General features: G+C 53.2%; 8 protein-coding genes across 8 annotated transcripts; 3 read left to right on the forward strand and 5 right to left on the reverse strand.

Annotated features, from left to right (window-relative positions):
- Window positions 1-96: 96 nt before the first annotated feature.
- Window positions 97-2,451, reverse strand: LAESUDRAFT_743067 (CBS-domain-containing protein; the record flags this gene model as incomplete). Its single annotated transcript, XM_040911234.1, has 12 exons — window positions 2,201-2,451; window positions 2,081-2,142; window positions 1,933-2,022; window positions 1,429-1,567; window positions 1,281-1,370; window positions 902-1,206; window positions 780-848; window positions 689-728; window positions 580-636; window positions 425-526; window positions 172-377; window positions 97-129 (listed from the first exon to the last, which is right to left on the reverse strand). Exons 1-12 carry the CDS (start codon window positions 2,322-2,324, stop codon window positions 97-99), a joined length of 1,317 nt encoding a protein of 438 aa, XP_040764762.1. The 5' UTR covers window positions 2,325-2,451.
- Window positions 2,451-4,344, reverse strand: LAESUDRAFT_812372 (uncharacterized protein). Its single transcript, XM_040914401.1, has 8 exons — window positions 4,169-4,344; window positions 4,069-4,113; window positions 3,952-4,025; window positions 3,789-3,891; window positions 3,506-3,726; window positions 3,086-3,380; window positions 2,874-3,035; window positions 2,451-2,826 (listed from the first exon to the last, which is right to left on the reverse strand). Exons 1-8 carry the CDS (start codon window positions 4,251-4,253, stop codon window positions 2,510-2,512), a joined length of 1,302 nt encoding a protein of 433 aa, XP_040764763.1. The 5' UTR covers window positions 4,254-4,344; the 3' UTR covers window positions 2,451-2,509.
- Window positions 4,345-4,673: 329 nt separating this feature from the next.
- LAESUDRAFT_652209 (PLP-dependent transferase) lies at window positions 4,674-6,732 on the forward strand (the record flags this gene model as incomplete). Its single annotated transcript, XM_040904344.1, has 4 exons — window positions 4,674-4,874; window positions 4,924-5,690; window positions 5,742-6,095; window positions 6,147-6,732. 4 exons carry the CDS (start codon window positions 4,674-4,676, stop codon window positions 6,730-6,732), a joined length of 1,908 nt encoding a protein of 635 aa, XP_040764764.1.
- A 159-nt stretch (window positions 6,733-6,891) lies between these two features.
- Window positions 6,892-9,756, reverse strand: LAESUDRAFT_652182 (uncharacterized protein; the record flags this gene model as incomplete). Its single annotated transcript, XM_040904341.1, has 11 exons — window positions 6,892-7,281; window positions 7,335-7,401; window positions 7,452-7,732; window positions 7,788-7,990; window positions 8,048-8,144; window positions 8,200-8,331; window positions 8,385-8,529; window positions 8,628-8,824; window positions 8,908-9,095; window positions 9,278-9,503; window positions 9,559-9,756. The coding sequence occupies 11 exons, from the start codon at window positions 9,754-9,756 to the stop codon at window positions 6,892-6,894; spliced, it is 2,124 nt and encodes a 707-aa protein (XP_040764765.1).
- A 431-nt stretch (window positions 9,757-10,187) lies between these two features.
- On the forward strand, window positions 10,188-12,380 carry LAESUDRAFT_699397 (uncharacterized protein; the record flags this gene model as incomplete). Its single annotated transcript, XM_040906382.1, has 7 exons — window positions 10,188-10,421; window positions 10,472-10,659; window positions 10,717-10,808; window positions 10,857-10,993; window positions 11,047-11,103; window positions 11,155-11,296; window positions 11,355-12,380. Exons 1-7 carry the CDS (start codon window positions 10,297-10,299, stop codon window positions 12,378-12,380), a joined length of 1,767 nt encoding a protein of 588 aa, XP_040764766.1. The 5' UTR covers window positions 10,188-10,296.
- Window positions 12,381-13,177: 797 nt separating this feature from the next.
- On the reverse strand, window positions 13,178-15,280 carry LAESUDRAFT_743071 (uncharacterized protein). Its single transcript, XM_040911235.1, has 5 exons — window positions 15,101-15,280; window positions 14,345-15,018; window positions 13,858-14,290; window positions 13,420-13,825; window positions 13,178-13,384 (listed from the first exon to the last, which is right to left on the reverse strand). Exons 2-5 carry the CDS (start codon window positions 14,890-14,892, stop codon window positions 13,239-13,241), a joined length of 1,533 nt encoding a protein of 510 aa, XP_040764767.1. The 5' UTR covers window positions 14,893-15,018; window positions 15,101-15,280; the 3' UTR covers window positions 13,178-13,238.
- A 1,193-nt stretch (window positions 15,281-16,473) lies between these two features.
- On the forward strand, window positions 16,474-21,428 carry LAESUDRAFT_736596 (cohesin complex subunit psm1; the record flags this gene model as incomplete). Its single annotated transcript, XM_040910703.1, has 24 exons — window positions 16,474-16,517; window positions 16,572-16,883; window positions 16,935-17,295; window positions 17,353-17,586; window positions 17,635-17,806; window positions 17,862-17,931; window positions 17,984-18,161; window positions 18,213-18,301; window positions 18,355-18,491; window positions 18,546-18,679; window positions 18,738-18,975; window positions 19,033-19,134; window positions 19,195-19,334; window positions 19,391-19,480; window positions 19,529-19,737; window positions 19,793-20,078; window positions 20,135-20,251; window positions 20,303-20,425; window positions 20,476-20,573; window positions 20,622-20,729; window positions 20,788-20,914; window positions 20,965-21,089; window positions 21,134-21,350; window positions 21,408-21,428. The coding sequence occupies 24 exons, from the start codon at window positions 16,474-16,476 to the stop codon at window positions 21,426-21,428; spliced, it is 3,732 nt and encodes a 1,243-aa protein (XP_040764768.1).
- Window positions 21,429-21,656: 228 nt separating this feature from the next.
- Window positions 21,657-25,914, reverse strand: LAESUDRAFT_652185 (uncharacterized protein; the record flags this gene model as incomplete). Its single annotated transcript, XM_040904342.1, has 3 exons — window positions 21,657-22,099; window positions 22,159-24,488; window positions 24,572-25,914. 3 exons carry the CDS (start codon window positions 25,912-25,914, stop codon window positions 21,657-21,659), a joined length of 4,116 nt encoding a protein of 1,371 aa, XP_040764769.1.
- Window positions 25,915-26,092: the final 178 nt, after the last annotated feature.

Below are 26,092 nucleotides of genomic sequence, written 5' to 3' on the forward strand. Positions count from 1 at the left end.
TCTTCCTTATCCTTATAGCGAGAGTCAATTACCCCTTCGAACGCACCCCGGAGTTCTGGACGCTTCGAAGTTGGTCTTTGCTGACACCACTCGCTTCTACTTCCTGGGATCCGGCACACGCTCCGGCCACTTGGATGAGTCAAAGCTGCCCGACAACGAATTGCGCAGCACATGGCCGGCCTCGCCTGCGGACGCGGACAGCCTCCCAAGGCTTGTGCGGCTGCTCGAGCGCGAGCGCAACCCAAGGCTGAAGTTACTCGGGTCGGACGAGTGCGAGGACGACGATTGCGACGAGGTGGAGGACGCACGCCGATGCCGCTGCATGCGCTTTGGGTCGACGTCAGGCAGGTTCGCGAGGCGAGCGAAGAGCGAGAGGACTGGCGCCAGGTCAGCATGCGGTGTGAGTATGGAGAGCGAGACGTACCGTCGACCGTCGAGACGATGCCGGAGAGACTGCCCGAGCTACTAGGAGGGAAGGTAGGTGATAACGCGGAATCGTCCGTCACGAAGAGGCGGTGCGAGTCAGCTGGTGAGGGTTAGCGTGTATTCAGCGGTATGAGTGCGGGCATGTGGACATACTAGCCAGGAGCTTCTGCATGGCATAGAATAAGGTGTTGCTCGGTGAGACACTGTAGACTATTTGGGATGGTTAGTTATTCAAGCGGTTAGCAAGCATAAACGACCTTACCTGGGTACTTGTCCGCGCCATCTGTCGAACCGTCCGGCTCCTGTGATGAAGACCGTTAGTTTTGGTCTCTGCCAGAAGCACGACAGCCTACCTTGATCAGAGAAACGAACTGATGCAGAGGCGCGGACAAGATCTGGTTGCTCTGTGCAGGAACAACGATCTACACCAGCAGATTAATAGGGACGCGGCAAGATACGTATTAGCGATTCCCACCTTCCCAATATCAGTGACACTGACTGCGCTCAAAAGATTCCCCGTGTCCTCCTCGATTACCGCGATCGTGCTCACCCCCTCGTCGCTCATTAGTTTCATCGCATCTAGTACACTGTCCGTAGCCTTCACAGCAATCACGGAAAGGTACAGATATAACGACGGGAGTGCGAGAGAGCCGAGCGGGTTCGACAGGTAATGGAGGAAGGAGGGGTTCTGTTCTGCGTAAGAGGTGAACCATTTGAGTAGGTGCCGGTCGGATACCATGCCGAGGAACTCGGATGAAGGTGATTCGGTCTTGATGAGAACTGTGTGTTTTGGAGCATGAGGGATCAATATGTGCTACTGTAGGGTCAGGGATTCTCTGATTACTGCGACGAACCTCGATGCGCCCCTCGTGCAACCACGGCTAGCAGTGAGATCAGCGTAGCGTCGTAGGGCAATGTCTCCAAAGGATTCTTTTCGGAGAGATCTGAAATAAGTCGTGAACTCTAAATCTGTTGGTGGCAAAGAGGAGAGCAAACACATACTACTGACGAGATCGATAGGGACCTTGCCTGCCTTGGCAGCAACCAAGATCTCCCGGATACGGGGCTTCTCTCGTAGTTCGTCCAAGGCAAGCCGATGCCTCGTTGCAGCTAGCGTGAGGAATGCATTGACGTCTGCAAACTGTAACGGACATGATGCATGAGCTCGACGTCTGGAACCGACCAGAACAGCCGTTGCAGTAGGCTCCGGATTTGAATGGTAGCGAATGCATCTCGCACGGCTCCTAGACCTGCACAAATCTTACAAGATGCAACATCTACCTCCAATGTCATACTGCGCTGTCGAGCAAGGAGCTCCGTGCCACAGAAAGTTGCCTTCAGCAGCTAGCCCTTTCTGCACACGGATCTTCCCCTTTCGTCCCGACGATCCATCGTGCATCGAGAGACGTTTATACACGCAGCATCGCCTCATCGCCACAGTTCTCCCGTAACCGGAGATCCGTTGCAGCCGCTGTCGGACGGGATGAAGTTTAAGATCGCACTCACATCAAAGAGCCCGTGATATGGAATGCTCGACGGGGAGCTGTTCGGCCGCCGGTTCACGGCGAGGCATTGTATATCTTTCGAAAGTAATAGCTGAATAGGGCGGCTTAGTATGAAGAAGACAGCTCCATCCCATGGCAGTGGTCCTCACCTCGCAGGCATCTTCGACGGTCGTATCCGCATCCACAGTAACGACTGGCGAGTCGATGAGGTCTGTCAGATGCGCGATGAGACCAAGGTACATCTGCCTTGCCCAGCAATGCTATACTACCTCTCGCGAAGACTTGCTGCCATGCCTTCGTCCACTCCTCTACTTCCGCATTCGGAGCAGTCGCATAGACCAAGGGAGACTCGCTGCGGGTGCTAGAGATGGACATTCGCTTTCTCAGCGACATTGTGATATGTTCTCGTAGGTTGACTAGTGGTGGTGAGGAAGAAGAGGTCGACTGAGCGCCGCAGAGGGCGTTGAGAGGTACATGCCAAGGAGAGGCTGCATTGGAGCTCGATGGATCCTCACGCACGGGCGAAGAGCTCAATTGTACGTAACACTGCTGATTACACGTCTAAGAACCAGATTAGATTAGATCATAAGCGCCTCCCCTTCCCCTGCCTCCCGCTCCGGCTCCGCGCGCGCACTGCCCTCAGCGTCAGGCTCTCGCTTCCGCACAAGCCGCACCGGCGTGCGGCGCAGCTTGTCCAAACGCTGAGTTGATGGGACGAGGAATCCACGCATGCATGCTACCAGGATGTTTCTGTCCGCTGCTTCCTGGGCGCCTGGCGTCGGTATCGGGGAGGCTGGAGGCGCAGGGACGACCTGAACGATCGTCAGCGTCTCGATGTTGTGGATCTCGATCGTGTCGCTGGGTAACAGTGCGGTCGTGTATGGATAGTCGAGGCCTGCAGGAGACGTCATCAGCATCGTGCACGCGACTCGTGCTGCATACAGAAGACGCGCTGCTGTATGCCGTATGTCATGTGGGCCTCATCGTTACGTGAACAGTCGCATGCTTCCTCCGCTGCGCTGCGCTGTGGTGCGACGATGAATTCCATTGCTGACTGATTCGTGTCACGATAGTCACTGCCGTTCACTGACAATCCTTCGTCGACTAGACAGTGCCTCAAGGGAACAGCAGGATTGCGAAGGAAGAGAACTCACACAATGCGTCCGGATACAGTGGCCACTCCAATGTTCCACGAACGGGGTCTCCCTCGCCTGTGATAAAAACTCCCAGCGTATTGTTCCCGGTCCACGAGAGCATCAAAAATTCACACTCGTTGATCACGGTGACTGACGGCTTGACTCTGAAGTCGTCTCCTGCTTGGTTCAATGGAAGCACCTCGAACATTTGTCCCGAATTCAAGTTGATAAGGCTGTAGTTTCGCTCGTCTGCAATACAGACGTATTGTCCTGTACGTTTTGCGACAACGACACCCGAAGGCAACGGCATGGGCTACAATAGATATCAAGATCAGTGTTTATCGAGCATATGACACATCGCATGAGCGGGCTCCTGCGTGCGGAAACGCTTGCCACTTGTGATTCTGGAACAAAGGGCAAGGGATCATGGGCACTGACAGAGTGGTACTTCAGTCTCTCCTGCAAGCTGTACATCTCGATAGAACTCTTCTTGATCACGCAGAAATCGACAGGCTGAACACCCTGAGATGACGCGCTTGCAGCCGGACGTCGTAGGTGCTCTTCATCTGCCGCGATGGTCACCACACCCCGTATTGGCCTAATTACGCTTGAAGGAACCATGTCAAGGGACGGGAGGGTGTATATATAGACTTGACCATCTGCGCACAACGAAGAGCACTTAGACGATGTATACAAAAGAATTTACGTACTCTTGACGTACCAGCGAGGAGCAGTGCACGTGAAATGCTTGGAACCAAGATGATCTCTTTGATTGGCTTCCCGACTACGACGCTCTGCCGCGACTGGAGGCTATACGAGTCTGGCTATTCAAAGCTGTAGACCATAAGAGCTGCTCTGACTCCTGTAGCTTCACATCAACGTACCGTGACGTTGCTCCCAGGTTGCAGGGCGAATCGCAGCAATTCTCCGTCGGAGCATCCAACATAGATCTCGGCACCTGTGAAATGAGCATAGGCTATACGACTAGAATGTCAGCTCACCTAGTGCTTGTGCACAGCATATCGTTGAAGACGGAGCGGATGGTCCTACGATAAGTGTGTTTGGGAGATGACACTGCAGCGGCTGTGGGTCACGACTTACGAGCCACCCTATCCAGCACCGAGGCGATCAGAGGTTGTAGTTGATATGGAGGAACATCAACTGGTGCAACCGGCGCGGAGGTCATAACAAAAGATAACAGATATCGTGCAGTAAAACAGTCTGCAGTAAAACAATCGATATCCTGTTGAAGTTTGCAAAAGCGAAGATGAAGGTATATATAGAGGAGAGGAGAGGAAACTAGGCAGCGCGGCCGCCTCGTACGCGTCGGGTCACGTGGGGCGCGTAACATTTGCGAAGGGAGCACCCAGGAAGCGCCCACATCTTCTGGTCTTCGCTTCACTTTCTCAATCCGACCAGACCCTACCCTTCCATTCTCCGGTGTCTGGATATGCTCTCAGGTTCTGTCTGCTGACAATTTCGAAGATAACACGGTCCTGTGTAATTGGACAACACTTCCTAGATATAACTGCGAGTCGACCCAGAGGGCAGACTAATCACCCATCTTTCTCTCTTCCTCTTGTCTCTCCGACGACCCTCGTCAACAATGACCACGACGGTGACTACGGCTTTCAGCTCTCAGGCCGGCACTTTGGGCGCATCTGTCCCTCCATTTACCGCTCACGCCATCTCCGTGTCGCTTCCGACATGGAAGGACACCGTAGGGTACGAGGAAGGTGACAAGCGAGTGGTGGATGCGATGGTCTCAGGCTACCCGCGATTCTTCTTCCACCTCAGCATCCAAAAAGTGAGTCGGAGCCGTCCTGCTCGCTATCAGGTGCTGAATACCTCTTAAGCTAGCCCAAATATGCGAGCAGAAGTTCGGCGTGAACGGCGAGCGTTGCCTTCTCTGTCCGACACGTAAGATTGCAGAGCAATGTCGTGCATTCATGATTGATCGGTCTTCCAAGACGGGCTCTGCGGTATCCGTGCGCCTTGTTCAGTTCCTTATCTGCCCAGAGGACGAGCCGGAGACGACCGAGTCCTGCATCGAGCTCTACATCGTGCTGTTCCCCGGTGACTCGTTCCCTCTGGCGAAGCAGTTCTTCCAGCACACTGGTCTATGCATTTCTAGTCGATACGCCGAGCACTGCCTGTCATTGTTAGAGAAGGAAAAACCTGGCTCTCCCAAGCCTGCGTTCGCACGCCCACATACGCGGACTCCGAATCGGCACTATTCGACTAACAGCTTCAGCAAGTCCCCGCCAGCGACCCCAGTGCCAGGGCACAGCACGAGGCTTCCTGCGAAGCCAACGGATGAGGCGCTTAGTGCGGATCAGAGTGTGTATGTGGAAGAACGGTACGGACGGAACCTCCCACTCGCCTCTGCTGCTGCGGCCAAGAGGGCACTCCGCCGACGCATTGCTGGTGTGCTCGTGCAAGATAGTCCGAGCGACTGGTCCACTGCGGGAGGCCACGAAGCAGAGCTAGGCCCGAGTACGAGAGGCGTGGAAAGCGTGACCGAGGACGATGTGTACCTGTATTCCACGGGTATGTCGGCCATTTGGAGTGCACATCAGTTAGCTCTCGGTGTGCTTCCTGCAGCCAAAAGCATTTGTTTCGGGTGAGCTATTGTCGGCTCGAGATTGGAGCAATTGCTCACGCTTGATCGCAGCTTCCCGTATACCGACACGCTGAAGATCCTAGAGAAATGGGGTCCTGGTTGCCACTTTTTTGGTCGCGGCACTGACGAGGAGCTTGAGGAGCTCGAAAACTTGCTGGAGAAGAAGACTGCAGACTCGAGCGAGCCTCCCGCGCTCGCTCTGTTCACCGAGTTCCCTTCGAACCCCCTCCTGCGTTCTGCAGATCTTCCTCGACTACGAGCACTCGCGGACAAATACAACTTCCTGGTCGTCGTCGATGAAACTCTTGGCAATTTCGTGAACGTCGAGGTCCTCCCTTACGCCGACATTGTCGTGAGCAGTCTTAGCAAGGTCTTCAGCGGCGATGGCAATGTAATGGGCGGCAGGTAAGGTTCATATCGGCGGTGTTGCGACTCCGTTACTGAGTATGATCACAGTCTTGTTCTGAACCCACACGGCCGGCATTATGCAGCGCTCAAGGCCTACATGACACAGAGCTACGAAGATTCTTACTTTGACGAAGACGCCATTTACATGGAGCGCAACTCGCGCGACTTCAGACGGCGCATCGAGATCATTGACGCGAACGCGTTCGCCGTGTGCTCCTTCCTTCGCTCGCGCTCGCTCGACGATCCGTCGCCCCCTGCTCGCGCGGCCATCAACCAGGTGTACTATCCCAAATGGGAGACTGCCGCGAACTTCGACCGCTGTCGGGTCCGCAAGGACGGCGTACCCACGGGAGGGTATGGTGGGCTGTTCTCGCTGACGTTCACCACCACCGCAGCGGCACAAGCGTTCTTCGATGCACTTTCGTGCCATAAAGGCCCGAGCTTAGGCACAAATTTCACGCTGGCATGTCCCTACGCGATCCTGGCACATTTCGCGGAGCTCGACTGGGCGGCCGGATATGGCGTGGAGTCGAACCTGGTGAGGGTCAGTGTCGGCATGGAGGCGCGCGCTGCCCTCCTGCGATGCTTCGAAAAAGCGCTCTCGGCGGCCGAGGCTGCCTTGGACAGTGCATGAGTTCTTGATTACAAGTACTCAATAGTCAATATGAAGCGCGCTGTGGAGGGTTCAACCCCCTCTCGGCTGCGTGATGATGCGATGATACCACCGTTAGCGTAGTACATTACTTGTCCAACCAAGATGTAGTACCAGACATTCACACAACAAATGCATATATCATGTACCTACTTCAACGTCGAAGCCGGAGCCTGGGGGAACGGGCGTTTCCTTCGCTGGCGGGTCGGGGATCTCAACGATGGATCCGCGTGTGGCCGAGTCGACATCCGTAGCGAGTGCCAGGGAGACCTTCTCATCAAACGACATCGGCTGGCCCTTTTCGTCAAGCTTCTCTCCTTCAACGGGCCCGTCGTCCGCAGCCTCCTCAATCAGAGCCCCTGCCTCTCGCAGGGGGTACCATGCCTTCTCTGTCACTGTCAGGTTCTCCCCCGCGCTTATGGCCTTGACGATCAGGCCTTCATGTCGCGCGTGCAAGGTCCTGCGTAGGGATCGGGCGACAAAAGTAGAGAGAACACGCAACGGCCACTCTGGAGGGACTAGTGCGATGACCTAGAAAGAGAGTGTATTAGCAGACTGCAGGAGCATAGGATATAGCGACGGACGCTAAGCTCATCAAGGTTCATTGCTTGAGCATTAAGGAACCGTGCTGTTTGCTCGGCCATTTCCTCCCTAGCGTAGGCGTCACAGCATCGAACCAGTGGTGACGACAAAGGACATACCCTCCGCTCATGTAAACTTCCAACAGAATCTTAATCAGGCTCTTCTTTAGGTCGCCATCAACAGTGGCAAGCCTGTTCAATGGCGGTGCGCCTGGTCTCGTCTTCCCAGATGTCGGAGGAGCAAGCAGAGCTGCCCATGGCTGCAGTGCGAACCTCTCCCCCAGTGATTGCGCGGTCTTCAGCGGGATAACCTCTCCACCAAGCGTGCAATAGATCTCTGCCGAGGTTGTATCTCGGAGGTTGTGCACAAGCGATGTCAGCGCTGACTGGTGTTTGCCAAGCTAGAGGTTTGAAGACGTTAGTTGAGTATCATGGAGCGATAAGCCTTCGACCGACCTTGCCGTCCACTATTGCTAGCTCTAATCTAAGAAGTTTCTCGTGCTGGGAAAGACGGTCACGGATCGCCTGCGCATCATACTGTGTCGAGCCTTGCAGGAACAGCACTGTCTTTATTCGCGTCCGCGTAGCTTCTGTATCGGGTGTCGTGGACGCAAAGTAAGACAAGAAGGTATCTGTATGGCTCGTCGCATACGACGATGCTGCAATGAACGCGTAATCAACGAACCGCACGGAATATTATGTTGCTGCGCCCACACCTTTCGCTCGCCAAAGTTTAGACGTTTGCTCGTCCGCTACGCATTCGAGCAGTTGATCAACGCATGTCATTGCGAGCTGCATGTGCAGATCGGCATCCTGGACCGATCTGCGTCAATATTGCACGGATGCTAGATGAGATGAGATGACTGACGTTGCTGCGTTTCTGCAACACAAGGAACTCAAGGTATCGAGCGCCAGCCTTGGGGTCTGCTTCCTGGATCTGTTCAAGAAGCATCCGGTCATCCTCGGTGACACGTCTGCTCGAGCTGAACGACATAAATAGCTGCAGTACGATTAGTCGGTGATGACTTCGATGGATCTGTGCAAGTCACAGACCTTCAGTGCTCGATCGGCATCCCGCTTGACCAGCCATGCACCCCATTGCTGGGTGAGAGCTCGGTCTCTTTTCTCGCTCAGAAGGGTAAAGATGTTGGACAGTGGATCTCCCACTCCTCCGTCTGTCCATTCGCCGTCAACGAGCCTGCAGATTATACAACGATGTATCACATAATCAAAAGACAGGCATCATTCTAAGTCAGCGAATGAGAGCATGTAATTGATGGTGACAATTATACGCACTTCGCCCATGCCTCGAGCAGCTTGTCATCCTGCTCTTGCTGTTGGTACAGGCTGCAGAGTGCAGCAAATTGACGATGTTGCACGAGAAGCGGCTCAACCTCGGATAGGACGATGGCATTCGGCTGGCTGATAAGTACATGAAGCTCTGGGGAGACATCATGCACTATGAAGAGTTCTGCAAGGACAGTATCGACAGCCTACACATTATGGAGATATACAAGGACGGTATGGATAAAGTGATGCCTCGAAGACGAGTGTATGATAATTTGCTCACCATAACAATAGCAGGCAGGTTGACGAGGTACCCTACATCACTCTGCATGCACTTCTTCCTCCAATGCCGCAAATACACCTCTAGCATGTGCCGGGCCGCGGCCTTCAAGGCATTGAGCAGCTCGACTGCCTCTGGAGCAGTCCGGGTGTTCGGCGGCAGATGTGGAGAGTAGTTGAGAACTAAGTTGGCCGCAACTGGGATTAGTCCCAGCGAGAGGCGTGGTGCGGGAGAGTAAGTTCATAGGGACAAGTGTCCAGGAGAAGAAAGAAGAGGGATGCCCAGAGGCCAACCGTGATATAGTACTCAGATGGTACGGACGCGCCAATATGGTGATAGCCAAGGAGCAAAGCAAAGATAATAGAGACTGGTGACTCACTGATTTCATCTACGGACTCTTCCCTCGGCATGTGCTCTGCGACGCCGGCAAACATATCCACTGAATCCATGTCGCCAAAGAGGTTCCCACGGAAGTCGGGATAGTAGCTAATCAGAACGCGGGGGTCGAGTCCTCCTGCGAATAAGTGCTTTCCTGCGTCGTCGAAGCGTACCTCACAGAGACACTGCAATCCCAGCCGTTGGTAAACATAGAACAGCTCGTCTTCCTGGCACGTTAGATCAACACAAGCATGCTGATACGCAAGGGAGTTTAATCGTCACTTCAATATCGCCCATAGTGGCGGACTGTTGCAACTTCTTGAGCTGTTGTTCCGCTAATTCGACTGCGTCCTCTATCCTGTGGGCATCCAGGAGAGCATCTGCCTGAGATATAAGAGTCGAAGGCAACAGAGCTTGCACAGAGTTGGAGCCAAGCACTAGGACGTTAGCGCGAGGGAATGAAGCGTATCGCGCAGCCATGGAGGGGGAAGTGAATCAGAGGTTGTGCTAATCAGAGGTTGTGCTAATGAACGAGTGGGATGTGCGGTCACGGGCTCATGGGATTTCTTGCGCTCATACATTTATAAGTTACTTTCTACGGACAGAGATGAACATACACTCACAGCAGATCTGACAGTCAGCTCACAGGGCCAGAAGTCCACGCAGATACTAATTGCCCTCGATCACCTAGGACGTATTGACTGATGCCGTGGATTTTGAGTGAAGAATTCTGGCTGAGGGGCCGGCTTTGCTCTGTGCAGCAGCTATAGAGTCGCAGTCGGACTCCAGACACGGTGACCGCGGACGCGCGCCTTGCCACCGCCACCGCCGGCGCTAACACGTCTGCACGTGCGTCGCGCGTTTCGGAATAAGCGCCTTCAGGCGCGTCGACAACCTGCATCCTACCCTCAGCCACACTTTCGGCGGAGGGTTGCTTCGTTGCTATCTTCACCCTTGTGCGCACTTCCATATTTATTGACCAGCTGGCACCTTTGAATACACTTCTGCTCGCTATAAGAGATGAGCAGGGATGGCAACAGCGAGGCTGAACAACAACAGCAGCAGCACTCCTCCATTGATTGGAGCTCGTTGAGACACAGGAGCCTTCAGCCCGGAGGTTTCGGAGAGGAGCGCACACAGATATGGTGAGCGTCGCTACATTGCTGTTCCGAGCAGAAAATTCACCTCTTTCGAGGCCTCAGCTACTGCATGTGAGCGCGACTCGGTCCCGCTCCAGCTCTGCCTCTTCTTCAAGGTCTCGTGATCCTAGCGAGGGGACTACGGCTGAGGGAGAGGACCAGAATACTACCTCAGAAGTAGTTCATCAAGATGAGCGTCAGATTGGATTGGATACCGATCGAAGTTTTGTTCTGTATCCAGTAGGTGACTATCCAAGGTCACCTCTTCTGAGCCGCTATTGACGTGCGGGTCTCTCGGAAGAAGAGATGACACGTAGAGAACGTCGTCAAACACAGCTGCATGACCTAATTGTCAAGGTCTTCCGGAAGAGACAGCGCTTGCACTACTTCCAGGTATGACCATGAGAGTTGATCTCCATCCATTGCTCATGAGGAGCTTAGGGATATCACGATATTGTCTCCGTGATATATCTTACACTTCCGGTGGACGTGCAAGTTCCTGCGGTGGAGAAGCTCAGCCTTCATATACTTCGAGACTCGATGGGCACCAGCCTTGAGCCTGTCGTTGGCCTGCTGCGGTATGTAGTTTGTCCGCTCATCAGTGGACTTGAGTGATATATTGTAAATTCAGAGTATTGAAACGGCTACTCGAATTGATCGACGCAGACTTCTCCGTACTGCTCGAAAGGTGTGTTGGTCTTCCGATCCGCCAACTGGTTGCTAAAGCATAAATACATAGGACGTCGCCGCTACCATATTATGCATTATCCAATCTATTGACTCTGCTGTCTCATGATATCCCCACACTCCCGCAGATACAGCACGTTTTTGACTATTTATTGTGCAGACATCCAATTCATATTGTCTACCTTGTTGCTGCTGTGCGTCCGCGATATTCCTCCTTAGTCCATAGCAGCTAATGTCTTTGTGGATTTGCAGCTCATCCTCGCGCGAAGAGAAGAGGTTCGAAGACTGGAAGTGGATGGCGAAGAAGGCATGGTCCATTCAGTCCTCAGCAGCCTTCCTGAGCTATATGAGGAGGCCGAAGTCGCACCCACTGTCGAAGAAGCGATCACATTTCAGACGCAGTCGACTGGAATTACACATTCAGTCTCGGACACCGCCCCGGCAGATGCTCCGAACCATGATCGGCCTGTGGAGACAAATGGGACCGAGGAAGTTTTGTCCGAACGATACCCCGTCGCGGAAGTTGATATCCCAGAACATACCCCCTTCGGTAGCGAAGCGGAAGATAGTACTGCTTTCGACAGTTCTTCATCAGCTTCCTCGCTTACTCTTGATGAAGAAGATCGGCAACCTGCAGACACCCCTGCAGACATCGTTGATGGAGCCACTACTGCTACCGATTCTCGGAAGTATCCTCCTCCGCATGTTCATTCCCCCTCATCCTCCCTTCATACCCCTCCTCGTCCTCGCGTGTCGATTACCTCCTTGCTGATGCACGCCGATGAATTGTATGCACAATACCCACCATCCCATCCGTCCGTCTCCCTCTCGTCCATCATGGGCCCCCAGAGCGTGATGCACACATGGTCTGAGAACCCCGCGGACTTGCCCGACGACGATGAAGCGGAACTAATGGTTGACAAACTCGAGCTAGTCGTCCTACCGTACATTGAGCCTGAAGACGAGGTGCCATCTGACGAGGAATACGTGGCCGAGCGCAAGAAGGAAGCGGAGCGCAGGAAGCGACGGAAGCTCCGCAAGCCGCGGCGGCTTGTCACACAGCGCAAGGCTATGGTCGCGGGCGCAGTGCTCGTTATGGGTATCGCTATGGCGGTGTACGGCATGCAGGCCGGCGGGCCAGGGGGCGTGTTCCGAGGGATGGCAGACACTCAACACCATGGACACACGTTGAGCAAGGAGTGGAAGCGCTTAAATCGGTTTGTGGGAGGGGTGCTTCTGGGGGTTGGGGAGCGAATAGTGGACGGGATATGGCATTGAGTGTGCTGCTGCGATGCAGGTCTGCACATCTGGAGTTACAATGTATGCACTATGTATGCGGACTAGTATCTCGATGTATCGTATCTTCGTTTCAATCGCAATCGATCTGTATCTCAATGCACGAATTATCAGGCGATTTATATGACGTGATGATAAAGCCAGTGATAGTAAAAATTGCCGCCTAGAAAGATGGAGCCGACAATTAAATTCAGTTCCCGGCACGCATATCGACCGCAGACGCGGGATTCAGGTCAGATGTGGTCTCAATACTATATTCTGAAACATCACACTTCGCGGCGTATATGCCAGGAGACGTCAAACGCAACGTGTAATATGATACGGGGTGCCTCGACTGCGTGCCGTTCACTAACTGAATGAGATTGCCAGAAACGTGGTGGGCCCATTTGTGCCCGATGCACCGTGCCAGTTCATGTGTATGCATAGAAGCTCCATAGTATTACTGTGAACACATGCGATTTGTCGCGCGATTCATCTATCAGTGGTTCAATGTTGGCAGGAAGCCTCCTCGGAAAAGCGAGGAGATGGTGAAGACGATGCCTTTTGCCTGGTATGTGCCCCCCCTCTCTCTCAAATCCTAAGATAATCAGGCACACTATAGGTCATGTCTTCAATAGACAGAGCACTGCGCTTCGGAATGAGATCCGTCCAACGACAGGCCTGGAGGCCGTCGCAGCGTTGGCACAAGCCTATAATTAGATAATACATTGACCTCGTAAGGAGAAGTCATACATTACTGTCTTCCATAAGAGCGGTAGAAGAGGAAGGAGCCAATCCCGACGTAGCTACCACCATCATTTTCCTCGTCAACAAGTTACCGAAGGGCGTAAGGAAGACATGTTAATGTCCGCACGTAGACGGACACACTCCGAACCCGTTCCCTTCCAAAAACATCCCGAACACCATAACCATTCCGCCAATAGCAGGTGCGCATAGGGCCGCCACGCAAAGAGCTTGCACTTCCTTGGGTATCACACCCCCTTCCACTGCCAGATAGCCCAAGACGCAAGTGTCAGGACACACGACGCCTGGTTGGCAGATAGCCAGGCGGTCATCCACGCCCGTTCTGCCACCGTGCTTGCCGCCGCTTGGAAGCCAGTTAGGGAATAGATGAGGATGTATGGGAGAATCATGACAATGAGGAAGGCTGTGACGATGCTCGCTGTCTCCCACCAAGGTAGAGAGCGGCACTCCTGAAGCTTGTCCTCCGGTGCAGGACCGTTGTGAGTGATTGGGCTGATGAGTATCTTGTGGGCATCGTGTATAGGACATGAACTGAACTTGAGCTCCTTATCCTCGAACTCTTCTGTGTTGATGAGGAGTATGGCAGGCTCTCCGGTGTCAGGGTTTGCGTCCTTCAGCAAGAGCTCTGCCGGGACGTAGCCTGAATGGGCGAACGCTTTGAGGTCACGGATTGATACCGGGAACTTTCTCACTCTTCCGAGAGAGCCAAAGAAACGCCCCCTTCTCGCCTCTCCGCTTCCTCCAAAATCGGCGTCCTCAGAACATGCCCGCAGTTGTAGTCCCCCACTAAACGTGCATATATCATTTTCATGAAGGACATCAGGGCATAAGGGAATACGGTTAACCCGTACGCCGCATAACCCCATCGTGCAAGCTGATTTCCAGATGACAAGTATAGAGTGATTGAGGCGGAGACGATCTGGATGAGAGAAGCGACCATTTTGAGCAAGCTTTGTGAACGAGGTATGACAGCAGTTCCAGTATCTTCCAGTGATTCACGTATAATATTTTCGGTGAATGACTTGTTGGCGGGAGCTGCTAGGGTGTAGCCTTCCGGCAAGCTCACATCGCCGTATACGGCATGGTCGTGGTGATCGATCTCCCAGTGAGCTTCGTCTTCCGTCTCCAGCTCGAAAAATGCGTAGACTCTGATGATTTACATGAGTAATTCTACGGATTGGAGTCAGTCACAGGGAACTTACTTGTTACTGCTCCAAAGATCTTCTGGAAGTCTAACAAAGACAGTTTCTGTGACCCCCCGTAGCGGTGTCCACCTCTCAGTACGCGCGACAACGAGCAATGCTCCATGAGCAAGAGCAGCACGGATGTCATCTCCGTTCCACCTGAGTTGTTGGGCAGTCACGAGAATTGCTCTCGCCAACCCGCCGAATGGAAGAAAAAGACAAATTATGCTTGCCCACGGAAAATGCCGCTGCAAAGTGACATGTCTTGTATATCTGCCGACCTCTGCAGAGGTGGGCACAGACGCTGCGTGTGCAACGTAATTCATGGCGAAGAAAATTAAGGATTTCCAGATGACGGTGGCATTTTGATAACAAATCAAGGATGGGCTGATCGCAGCTGCGACTGGAGCAGAGATGGCCGAAGTGATGAGACACATGCATGAGAGAATGTAAAGCACAATTGAAGGAAAGCGGTACATCGCGGTGGCAGAATGAGTTGAGGAAAGAATTGCAGTGTGGGTAGCCTGTTTATAGCATCCTCCTAGCCGCCGGAAGTCCTCATGCATGGATGAAGGAAATGACCGCAACACAGCTTCAATGCGGCAAGTTTTGATCTGGACTCATGAATAAATGCGACACGAAGACATCCATGAGGATCAAGCCACAAACAACGGACATGCGTAGAGCGCCTTCTGCAAACAAGAGAGTATCAGACACAATTTTTGATACCAAAAAAGGTCATGCCTAGAGCCCTATGCCTCATGAAACACGTACTGGAACAGCAGCATGGCGTTAATAGTAGCGTAAAGGCGATATGGCACGCATTTGCAGAAATCCATGATTCGTGGCTAATCATGTAGCGGGCCTTGCGTTCATTGTTGCTAGAGAGAGCCAGAACTTTATGATGACAATGTCCGACAGCATGACCCAGAGGGTGAGTTCTGTAAGGCCCCGGGCAACTCTCACATATGAGTGTCGCAAAAATCTTCCAAAATCAGCCTAAAATATGCAAAGTTTTTGGCCTGAAGTATGCAAAGTGCGACAAGGCCCGTGACTATGTCACATTATGTAACGATATGTCACGTCATGTCAGAGTCGAAAACATACGGATTTGTTGGCGAGACAGCATGGTGCTCTTGCATAACGATGTTCTGATAATCGAGGGATACGTAGAATGTGTACTTAGAGTGACTAGTGAGACTCAGGGGAAGGAGAGGATGTAGGAAAGGCTCGAATGCTCTTGGACGTAACAATGCAGACAATGCCTGCATGTATTATAACGGTTATCGGGTTCGGGAAATCACTCAATTAATTTATATTGATATGGGGCTACCATGGGTGGCCTTGTCGCATGGATATCAAGCTTTAGCCACCCGGACATGCCTTAATTGGAGGCCTCCTGACACCCATCAGGTCCCAAAATATGCTAAGTTGCGATAAGGTTAGGGGTCTTGGAACGGCCTCAGAGGCCCTAAATATGCAATCAGCGACAAGGAAATCATGATTTTGGGCCCCTCAAATATGCTATTTTGCGACACTCATATGTGAGAGTTGCCCGGGGCCTGTTCTGTAGCGGACGCATCGTGATGTCCGTCTTTCCTTCCTTTCAGTAAAGGTTCCGTAATAAGCGAATGTCCAAATTGACGGCTTCAATTCGAAGAAACCTTTTGAAATACAGCTACTAGCAGCACGAAAGCAACTTGATGACGAGTAGCTTCGGAGCCAAAGGAAATTAGAGTGAGCCGATTCAATACTAGGCGTTCGACTAGCTTGCAGTTGATGTGCAACGCGCGACCACATTCAAAATTTCATCTACTCCGGTGTAGGTCACGTGATCGTGACGAGGACCGCGTCTGCAGTTTAGCGCTCGCTCAGACTCTCTCCTTGTTTGCCGCGGGCAATAACGTCGGGCAGTTGATAAGGTGCTGCAGATTTCGAAACGTGGAAAGCAGAATTTACTTTGTGCTGAGTTCTGTCACCGTTTCGGAACAAGAACACTCCAGAGTGCCGCTGGCTCGTCAGAGACGCGTCTACTGCGGTAAGTGTGGCTCGCGTTCAGCGATGAACGGAACATCTCATATTTGGTAAGCGGAAAGGTGATTTCTCAAGCAACAGCAGAATACATTTCCTTATCGCAAGTTCTTAATATGCCTCTCATTCGCATTGAAGTATGCGACTTCAAGTCGTACAGGTATGCTCTCGAAGTCAGTACACTGTGTGTGATCATTCTAACATGCTAGAATAGAGGACATCAAGTGATTGGCCCTTTCCGTAACTTCACGTCGGTTATTGGACCCAATGGCGCGGGGAAGTCGAACCTCATGGACGCGATTTCCTTCGTCCTTGGCGTGAAGAGTCTTCAACTCCGAAGCAGCCAACTCAAAGATCTCGTCTACAGAGGCAGGCGACTTGCTAGAAACCCTGACGGGGAGCTTGAGGGCGATGTACAAGGCGGTGATGACGATGGTGAGGGGGAGGGAGAAGGATCCGCCAAGAAAGCTTGGGTACTTGCAGCATACGAGGATGCTAGTAAAAAGGGATGGACATTTCAGAGAACGTACGCTCCATTCATATATTTATCTCTTCAATGTCTCAAGTGACCTCCTAGCATCTCTACGACTGGCGCGTCTGAATACAAGCTCAATGGCCAGGTCGTCACTTATTCCGCATATAACGCCGCCCTTGTGTCGCATAATATCCTTGTCAAGGCGAAGAACTTCCTGGTCTTTCAAGGAGATGTGGAGGCTGTAGCGTCGCAGTCCCCCAAGGAGCTCACTAGGTTGATTGAACAGATCAGTGGCTCTTTGGAACTCGCGACCGAGTATGAGAAGGCCAAAGAGGCACAAGACCGCGCGACTGAGAACGCTACCTTCAACTTCACAAAACGTAGGGGTATCGCTGGGGAGATCAAACAGTACAAGGAGCAGAAGACCGAGGCTGAGCGATTCGAAGCGTTGTGCCAAGAACGCGTAAGTGCGGGCTGCATTATCTGAGAGCAGCGAATAACTCATATTCTTACCAATCAGGACGACATGGTTCTACATCGAATCCTTTTCAAGCTGTACCATATCCAACAGGCGCTTGAGGAGCATGCACAGGCCATAAAGACACAAAACGAAGCATTGGTCAATCTGCGTGAGGAACAACGTGAACACGACAAGGCTCTCAATGAAGCACGAGCGGACCAGGCCCAAGCTCGTTCTGTCGTCTTGCAAAAAGAGAAGAAAATCAAAAAAGCTGAGAAAGCGCTTGAAGCGAAGGTTGGCTCATTTTGGTTGAGTGTAGATGCGCCTTCTCAGATATTGTAGAAACCCGATCTTGTTCAAGTTGAGGCGCAGATCAAGCACTCAGAGCGAAGGCGAGACAATGCACTGAAGGAAAGAGAGAAGGCGGAGCAGGCAGCGGATAAGCAAAGGGAACAACTGAGGGTTCTGAGAGCTGACCTCGAGAAAGTCACGAAGGCTGCCGATGATGCTCAAGGCAAGTTATGTTTGGTGTCGTTGCAAGGCCTACTGATAATCCAGCGTTCCCGCAGAGGCACAGAGGAGGGCGAGTCAGCGAAACCTTGCTCTTAGCCCAGAGAGCTTGGAGGAGTATCGACGATTGTTCGTGTATTCTGCGCATCCGGACCGAATGCAGTTCTCACATAAGGTTCAGGAAAGCCCAAGCCAGTATCCTTGCTGTGGAAGAACGTCAATCGTTGGAGACGCTTTCTCGCGATGAGAAGACTGCGTCTCGTGCACTGGCACAGTTGAAGGACAAGATCGAACAGCAGATACAAAAGGCGGACAAGCTCAAACAGGACAAAGAGTTGCAGAGCCAGAAGCGAGCCGAGGTACGCCGATCAGTTTCATACCAACGGTCACGTCACTGACCGTCTGTATAGCTGGAGGCCAAGGTGGCCGAGCTGAGTGAGACTTTGGCGACGACAAGACAAGAGCTGAACAACCAGAACGATGAACGTACGAGGATTGTGTATGTGCATCTTCCTCTCACCCTCCGATTTACTCAACGTAGCCGTTCCACAGCAAGTTGGAGGCCGAGATCAACGAGAAATTGGTCGACGTGCATAACAAGCTTCTTCAGGCTGGTGTGGACCAGAAGGAAACCGAGCGCGAAGCAAAGATGAAGGAGACGCTTGCTAGCCTGCAGCGCATCTTCCCAGGTTTGCATCGTTAGTCGCAGCTCAGATGTTTCCGCTGTTAATCGTGATGGGTAGGCGTACGAGGCAGAGTAATTGACCTTTGCAAGCCAACGCAACGGAAGTACGAGACTGCGGTTTCCGTTGTGCTGGGCCGGAACATCGACGCGATCGTCGTTGACGAGGAAAAGACAGCAATTGATTGCATTGAGGTCAGTCTTCAACCACTAATGTAACGTCAAGGTTTGACTTGAAGTCCATTGCGAGTAGTATATGCGCAATCAGCGGGCAGGCCAAGCTACCTTTATCCCTCTGGACACGATCCAGGTTAAGCCAATCAATGACAAGTTCCGCTCTTTCGCAAAGGGCGTTCGGCTTGCTGTGGACGTCATCCAGTATGAACCTGCCGTTGAACGGGCAATGCATCACGCTTGTGGAAATGCCCTGGTCTGTGACACGATGGAAGTCGCGCGATATGTCTGTTACGAGAAGGGGCAGGAGGTCAAGGGTGTGTAATTGCGCATCCACATATAGGAGGAGTCTCTGACCGCTGTCTTCTCCGCAGCGGTGACCTTGGAGGGGACCATCATTCACAAGAGTGGTTTGATCACGGGTGGACGTAGCACTCACGGAACGAGTAGGAAGTGGGAGGAAAAGGATGTCCAAGGTTCGCTTACAACTAGATTTGGTTCCGATGGTTGATCTCACATTTTCCCGGTGTCGCCAGGTCTGCAGCGCGTTCGTGACAACTTGCTTGGCCAGTTGAGGGATCTGAACAAGTCGAAGCCCCGTGGAAAGGCCGACGATAACCTGATCGCAGAAATAACTCGCTTGGAGTCTGCCCTAACAATTGCCAAGGACGACCTGGTATGGCTGATCCATCTCCTAATTGAACAGTATAGCTAACCAATTTTGCTGGATAGGCTGCCTGCAAACTCCGACTTGATGGGATCAAGGATGAACTCAGGCACGTCGATAAAGAAATCAAGCGCATTAACCCTGAGTTGCACAAGGTGGGCACCGTAGCACATAGACATAGCATGGGCTAACCTAATGCCTAGGCTCAATCAGCATATGACAAACTCAAAGAGCAGATGGACGAACTGGCTTCCATTGTGAACGCAGAGGAAGACGGCGTTTTCGCTGACTTCTGTGGGACCATTGGCGTTGCCAACATACGCGAGTTCGAAGAACGGCAATTGAAGGTGATTCGCGCCGAGAGCGAGGCCAGACTGCAATTCGATACGCAAATTGCACGTCTCACACATCAGTAAGTACGAGCTTGCCAACAGGTCGAACCTTAGTGAATGACTGCCTCGATGTAGATCCAAGTTCGTTGAGGAGCAATTGCAGATGACCGAAGAACGTCTCCAGACGATCATCGATGTCGTTCAAACCGAGGAGGAAAACATCACAAGGTATTCGGAGAATAAGGTGAACATTGAGGAAGAGATCAAGGCCGCGAACGAAGCCATCACAACATTGCAGAAGGAAACGAAAGAGCACGCCGAAGTATTGGAAGAGAAGAGCAAAGTCGTCGAGAAAGTCAAAAAGACAACGATGAAGGCTGCCAGACGTCTCGATGAGGCCTTGAAAGAAATTGCTAATAGAGCAAGGTTTCCAATTGCACCACTGCAGATATATCACTAACAAAGGTGGTTATTCAGAACGATGAGATTGAGAAGCTCGGCCTCGAGCGTTCGGCCACCTACCGGAAATGTCGATTGGACGAGGTTGGCTTGCCATTGCTGGAGGGCAGTCTCAAGAACGTCCCCATGGAAGAGGTGAGCTCGTGATGATTGGCTTCCCGCTCTATATCCGCTAAGTGGCTACAGAATCTAAGACAAGAGTTTGCAATGGATGTCGATGAAGAGGAAGATGGGATGCAGCACGTCAAGAGAATTCCCGATTATGGCATCGAGGTCGATTTCGAGAGCCTTGACAATGACGAACGAGAGGTGATCGGTTTTTTGTTTTGGATTCCCCAGCTGTTCTAATGTAAGAATAGGATGGCTCTGCGGAAGCATTAGCCGAAATCGACACATCCATCGCTAAGCTGAATGCTGAGATTGAACATATGGCCCCTAACCTCAAGGCTATGGAAAGGTGCGCACATTCGCCTGTAGCACAGTTCTTGGATGCTGATCGAAATAGACTTGACGACGTCGAGGCAAAACTATTGGAGACCGAGAAGGAAGCTGACAAAGCTCGCAAGGATTCGAAGAATGCTCGCGATCATTTCAACGACGTGAAGCGTCGACGGTGGGACCTTTTCATACTCGCAGCTGTTGGCATGTGGTAATCTCTGATATCGTAACAGATGTGAACTGTTCAACAAGGCTTACAACCATATTTCTGAGCATATCGACGAAGTGTACAAAGATCTTACCAAGGGAAAGGCTGCTCCGATGGGCGGTGTAGCGTACCTGAGCTTGGAAGATAGCGAAGTGCAGTTCTCATCGCGTAGCCAGTTGCTCGATCTCATTCTTGCTGGTAGGAACCATACACTGCAGGTATCAAGTATCACGCCATGCCTCCCATGAAGCGCTTCAGAGACATGGAACAACTATCGGGAGGCGAGAAAACAATCGCGGCTCTAGCGCTTCTCTTCGCTATCCATAGGTGAGTCGGCAACGTTAGATAAGGCTCGTGACTTACACGCGTAGCTATCAACCTTCACCGTTCTTCGTCCTCGACGAGGTGGATGCAGCTTTGGACAACACGAATGTTGCAAAGATTGCCAATTACATCCGGTCTCATGCTTCGGATACCTTCCAATTCATCGTGATCAGCTTGAAAGGTTCGCTCTATGAACGAAGCAATTCCCTGGTGGGAATCTATCGCGATCAAGATGTGAACAGTTCGCGCACTTTGACACTTGACGTAAGTTGACTAGCGTTGTCTTGAAGCTATTGCTGAGGCCCATCACGACACGCACAGTTGACACAGTACGACGAATGAATACCCCACAATATATCCGGCGTCTGCTATGTTGTGCAATGAATGACAGTGTCAGATCCAACCCGTTTCGTCCATGTGAAGTGTTCTTGTAGCATAATTATAATCATATATCATAACGATATGCGAGGGTATAGACCAAACGCGAATGACAAAACTAGGCTGATAAGTTACTGCATGGAAAGATGCTAGCGTCTATGGAAGGAGCGCGGTCACACAAAAATGTTGCAATCAAAATGCTTGACCAACATCATCCCGTCCACCAAAGGTTCCCCTACTGGGCTCTCTGGCAAGCATGCACCCGGGACGTGGAACTGTCTCATCCGCAAATGACGTTGGCTCCGAGTCAAATCTGTTTTCGAAGTACGTATTAAGCACTGACATATGCTCAGGAGTGAAATCTGCAGGAGGCACAGGAAAGTCGGACAACCCAGACATGCGCGACGTGCCAGTATCACCAGTCATGTAACTGGAACGGAATTGGTCGCCAGGTCTGGGAACGCCTAAACTGGACTGAAATGAGCCAACGCGATTGTCAGGCTGCTCTTCGGCTTGCGCTGTGTTGCGGTCATCTCGCGTGAAATGGATCAAGGAGAGGTGCGTAGATAAACGGTCAGGGCTGTATAACGTGGGAGGGGTTCCGTGAGCCTCGACGATACCGATGCGCAGGTGGTCTATGAGAGATAATTATGATCACTGACACAGAATTAGAGATTGTGATGGTACTCGCCACCATCATTATCCGACGTCTGCGGCTCAAGGATGAACGATGCCCGTGAGGACTCCTCAACATCTTCGGGTACATTGATAATCGGTTGCGCCAAGGAGGCATGTTGGTCGAGAGGGAAGCGTAGAGGCGAAGTCGCATCAGGAGGAGAACTCGTGTAGGAAGACGTCCGCGATAGCACAACGGCTGGATGAGATGCAGTGCTATCCTGACGTCCACTGCGCACACTACCAAGACGTCCGCCCGACACAGGTGAAAGAGCATCTCTGCTATCGACGGAGTCCCGCGTCATCTCGCGCAAGTCCTCTATATCTTCAGCCAGCTGGCGGGCCAGAGTAGTTAGTCCGCTCGCAGTCCGTGTGCTCTGCGAGGAGACGTCGATGGGCACACTTCCTGGGGGATGTAAGGGCGACGCCGGCGAAGACAGTTCCTCTGATGACGGCGTCCTGCTCCCCGCCGGCGGCTGATAGAACAGATCACGGAACCTCTCAAGGTCGTCTCCAACATTCAGCGGGCGCGGAGAAAGAGGCGGGGACGATTCATGAGAGATCATGCCCGGAGACGATCCGGACGAGTGGCCTGTCAGGCGTCCAGACGATCGCTGCCGCCGAAAACTAGGAGGAATCACGCCTTCCATTGGTAACGATGCTATCGTCTGATTTGACGAGGAATGCGTCCGCTCGCGGACGTGGGTGGGATGAGTGCGTTGTCCAAGTGGTACCCAGCGCGGAACATCCAGCGACGGTACAGGAGGCACTTTGATCTGGACGGCCTCAACTTCGCTGCTCTCTTCGTTCCTCTGTGGCTTGGAGGAGCCCAACTCCGAGGAATTGCCATAATCACGACCATCGCTCATTCCCAACCCACTGTCGATGCTTCCTCTGTCTACGAGAGTCTTCGCCAACGCATCCGCGAAGCCCCACTCGCTCGTCCGCTTCGATTGTGGACCATACGGATGAGCGCGAGGCGGACTTGCCGGCTTCGCATCATTGCTGGCCACTTGCGCATATTCTCCCTTGGCTGGATCTAGTGGCGTGAAGGGCGAGTATCTGATGTCTTCCGGTTTGATTTCGCGGATGTGGCCGGGAGTGATCTCCGCGTACAAGCTCTGGTCTGGCGAGAACTCCACCTCCTGGCCCTCATCCGTACCGGAGCTGGAGACGAGCAGCTGCGGTGAAATAGCCGCGCTCGGCAAGCCTGAAGACTTTGGATTGCCCGCTTGGGCATACGGTGCATATGGATGAACGAGAATAGGTTGCCGTTGCCGATGGTAGTCTTCATCCGCAGTTTCGGTGAATCCATGCGCGTGCGCTTCGGAAACGTTTCTACCATCATCGACCGAAGGATAAGTGCGATATGCATATGCAGCACCGCGTGCATACGGATGTGTCGACATCCTCAGAGGCTCACGACCTACACGCCGATGTCGCGCCTCCTCGTCTGAAGGAGTAGGCGTCGATATCGCGATCCCGATCCCATCGCCCGAGTAGGAACCGGCGGAAGGAACAGGCGACAGCCCAGCAGGTCCATTCTGTTCCATCACGACTCCTCCTGTACTGGCAAAATGAGCGACATAATCATCCGAAGGCGACGCAGGCGTGATGAGAACCACCCCTTCAACGTCGCCCTGACGCGAATGCTCATCCCTTCGCACCTGGTCCTGTAATCGGATAATCCGCGTGTCGTCTCGCCGAAGCGCGCCCTCTAGCCGTTCGGCGCTCGCAGCCTTTTCGACCGGCGACGCCATCACCCGCCGCTCCTCCTTCTCCGCGTCGAGCACCCTCTCCGCACTCGTGAACCCACAGAACGTCGCGGCCGTCGACGCGGTGGTGCGCACGAGCCGCAGCGCTGACTTGTGCAGCGAGCGCGAGCGTGTATGGGTATGCCCGCTCGGCAGCGGCGGCGGTGGCGGGGACGACTCGTCTGTCCGGTTGCGCGACGAGGCGTTCGTCTCTACGGAATTCGAGTGCGCGTGCGAGCGTGTGCGGGCATGGCTGGGCGCGTTGGTGTGATGCGAGTCCGTCGTAAAGGTGGTCACTCCTACCCCAGTACTCGTGCCATACTCTTCCGACGACCTGAATGTCTGCGATTGAGACGGACGCAGGCGGACGTGCACCTTAGGAGGGCGCGCTTGGTTGCCCAGCATAGTTCGTTCAGCAAGCACACTTAGCGCAGAGGTGCGCCCGTCATGCGCGTCGGGACGGCCATGGGCACCAGCAGCCGATTTCGCACGTTTTCTGGAGAACGACCGCATGCGTTTATTCTGGAAGGAGTGTTCTGCTTTTGCTTGCCATGCCTTGCGATCAGCTTCGAGCTGCCTACCTTCCTCCAGAACCCTGTAATAAGAGTATGTGAGTACATTGTACAGGCAAAATTGCTAGAGTAAAGGGGGAAAACGAAAGTCGGAGGGCAGACGTACTTCTGCAACGAAGGTACCGGGCTGGGAAGAGCAAGGTCATCTAAAGCAAAGCTCTTCGGTCTCGGAGCTCTTGCCATCGAAGGGCCGGCAATTGCGGGTTCATCGCCGCCGCGTCCACCTCGATCCGTTCCCCCCTGTGCAGCTCGGGAAGGCCCTGCTGTGGGTGACTCTGACACGGAGACTAAGGGAACGGTCGACTTCGCTTTTTGCAAGCCGGTCGGGGCGGTATCAGATGGCGCAGAATAGCCACGGCTGCGGCTTTGCGATGCGGAGGCTGCGTGAGACGGCAACAGGTGGTCGCGGACCTCTGTTTGTAGCAGTGGGCTCGGAGGAGGACTGATAATCCGTCTACTTTTTCCGTCCGGATCGATGTGCACTGCAAATCGTGGCCGGGGGAGGATAATCGCGTCGCACCACGTTTCTGGCGACAGCCACCGCTGTTTTCCTTTCGGGGCACTGGCCGGTACTGGCGTAAACCCAGGCATACGCTCGCGGAGGTTGGGCACAGAGGTGGATGCCTTGATGCCTGCCTGCGGGTGTGAGGGTCTGGAAGCGAACGGTCCTGTTTGTTGAGAGAATGTCTCGCGAAGCCTAAATGACGGCTTCCGTGGTGGTTGATAGGGCGGCTGGGATGTGGTGGGGGAGGGTAGTCGGGGTGCAGATGTAGCAGGTGCGGAGAACGGGAATGCATACGGGTGGCGTCGTACAAATAGCGTCGACCCGGCGCGATCAGGAAACTGCAAGGCATCTGCATCAGGCGCGGCGAGGGAGTCGTTGGACGTGCTCGCTGGCACCGCTCCCATTGCAGTTGACGTGTTGTGGCCGATTTGGCTCATAGACGCCGCGTGATGGATGGTCCGTGTTCGCTTTGTTCCCTTCCCGAACGACAGAAAGCCAGCAATGCTGTGGCGATTCGACTCTAGCCCGGGTTGCTCCTGCGGTACGCGAAGAGGCGTCGGCGACTCGCCGATACCACCAGCTTGGTCAGGGTTGAAGAGCGAGGTAACGGCATGTCGCGCGGTGTAATGTGCGGTAGAAGCGCTGCGGCGAGTGGGATCAATGATTCCTGAGGAATGGGTGAGACGAGAAGCGTTCGAAGCGGCACGGTCGCGAGTCGTGCGGGCATACCGGTCTTGCGCTTCATGTGAACCCTCGATGAGCCATCCACTCACTAGCTGGCCCCAGCTGTCCCTGTTCTCGTGCAGATCCTGTGGCGGCTCCACCGGTCCATTGTATGGAATGTACCAGTCGTCGTCTCTTGTCGCCTCTGCTTCATCTCCGCGAGTGATGGTTGAGGGCTGCCCGGGCTTGAACAAACGCGAAAGTCGGGAAAACGAGGCCATGCACAGGCATCAGGTATCCGGAAGAGCAGGAAAAGAATGACAGATGGAAAGAGCGGTGTTGATCCGGGGCTCTCTGCCCGTCCATCAGCATCGCTTCACTCATCGTCCGAGGGAGCGTTTACGCACCTCACGATACGGACAGAGCAGATGTTCCGAGGTGTCGCAACGGAACAGAGCT

Source organism: Laetiporus sulphureus (assembly GCF_001632365.1).
Source record: "Laetiporus sulphureus 93-53 unplaced genomic scaffold LAESUscaffold_17, whole genome shotgun sequence".
Lineage (NCBI taxonomy): Eukaryota > Fungi > Basidiomycota > Agaricomycetes > Polyporales > Laetiporaceae > Laetiporus > Laetiporus sulphureus.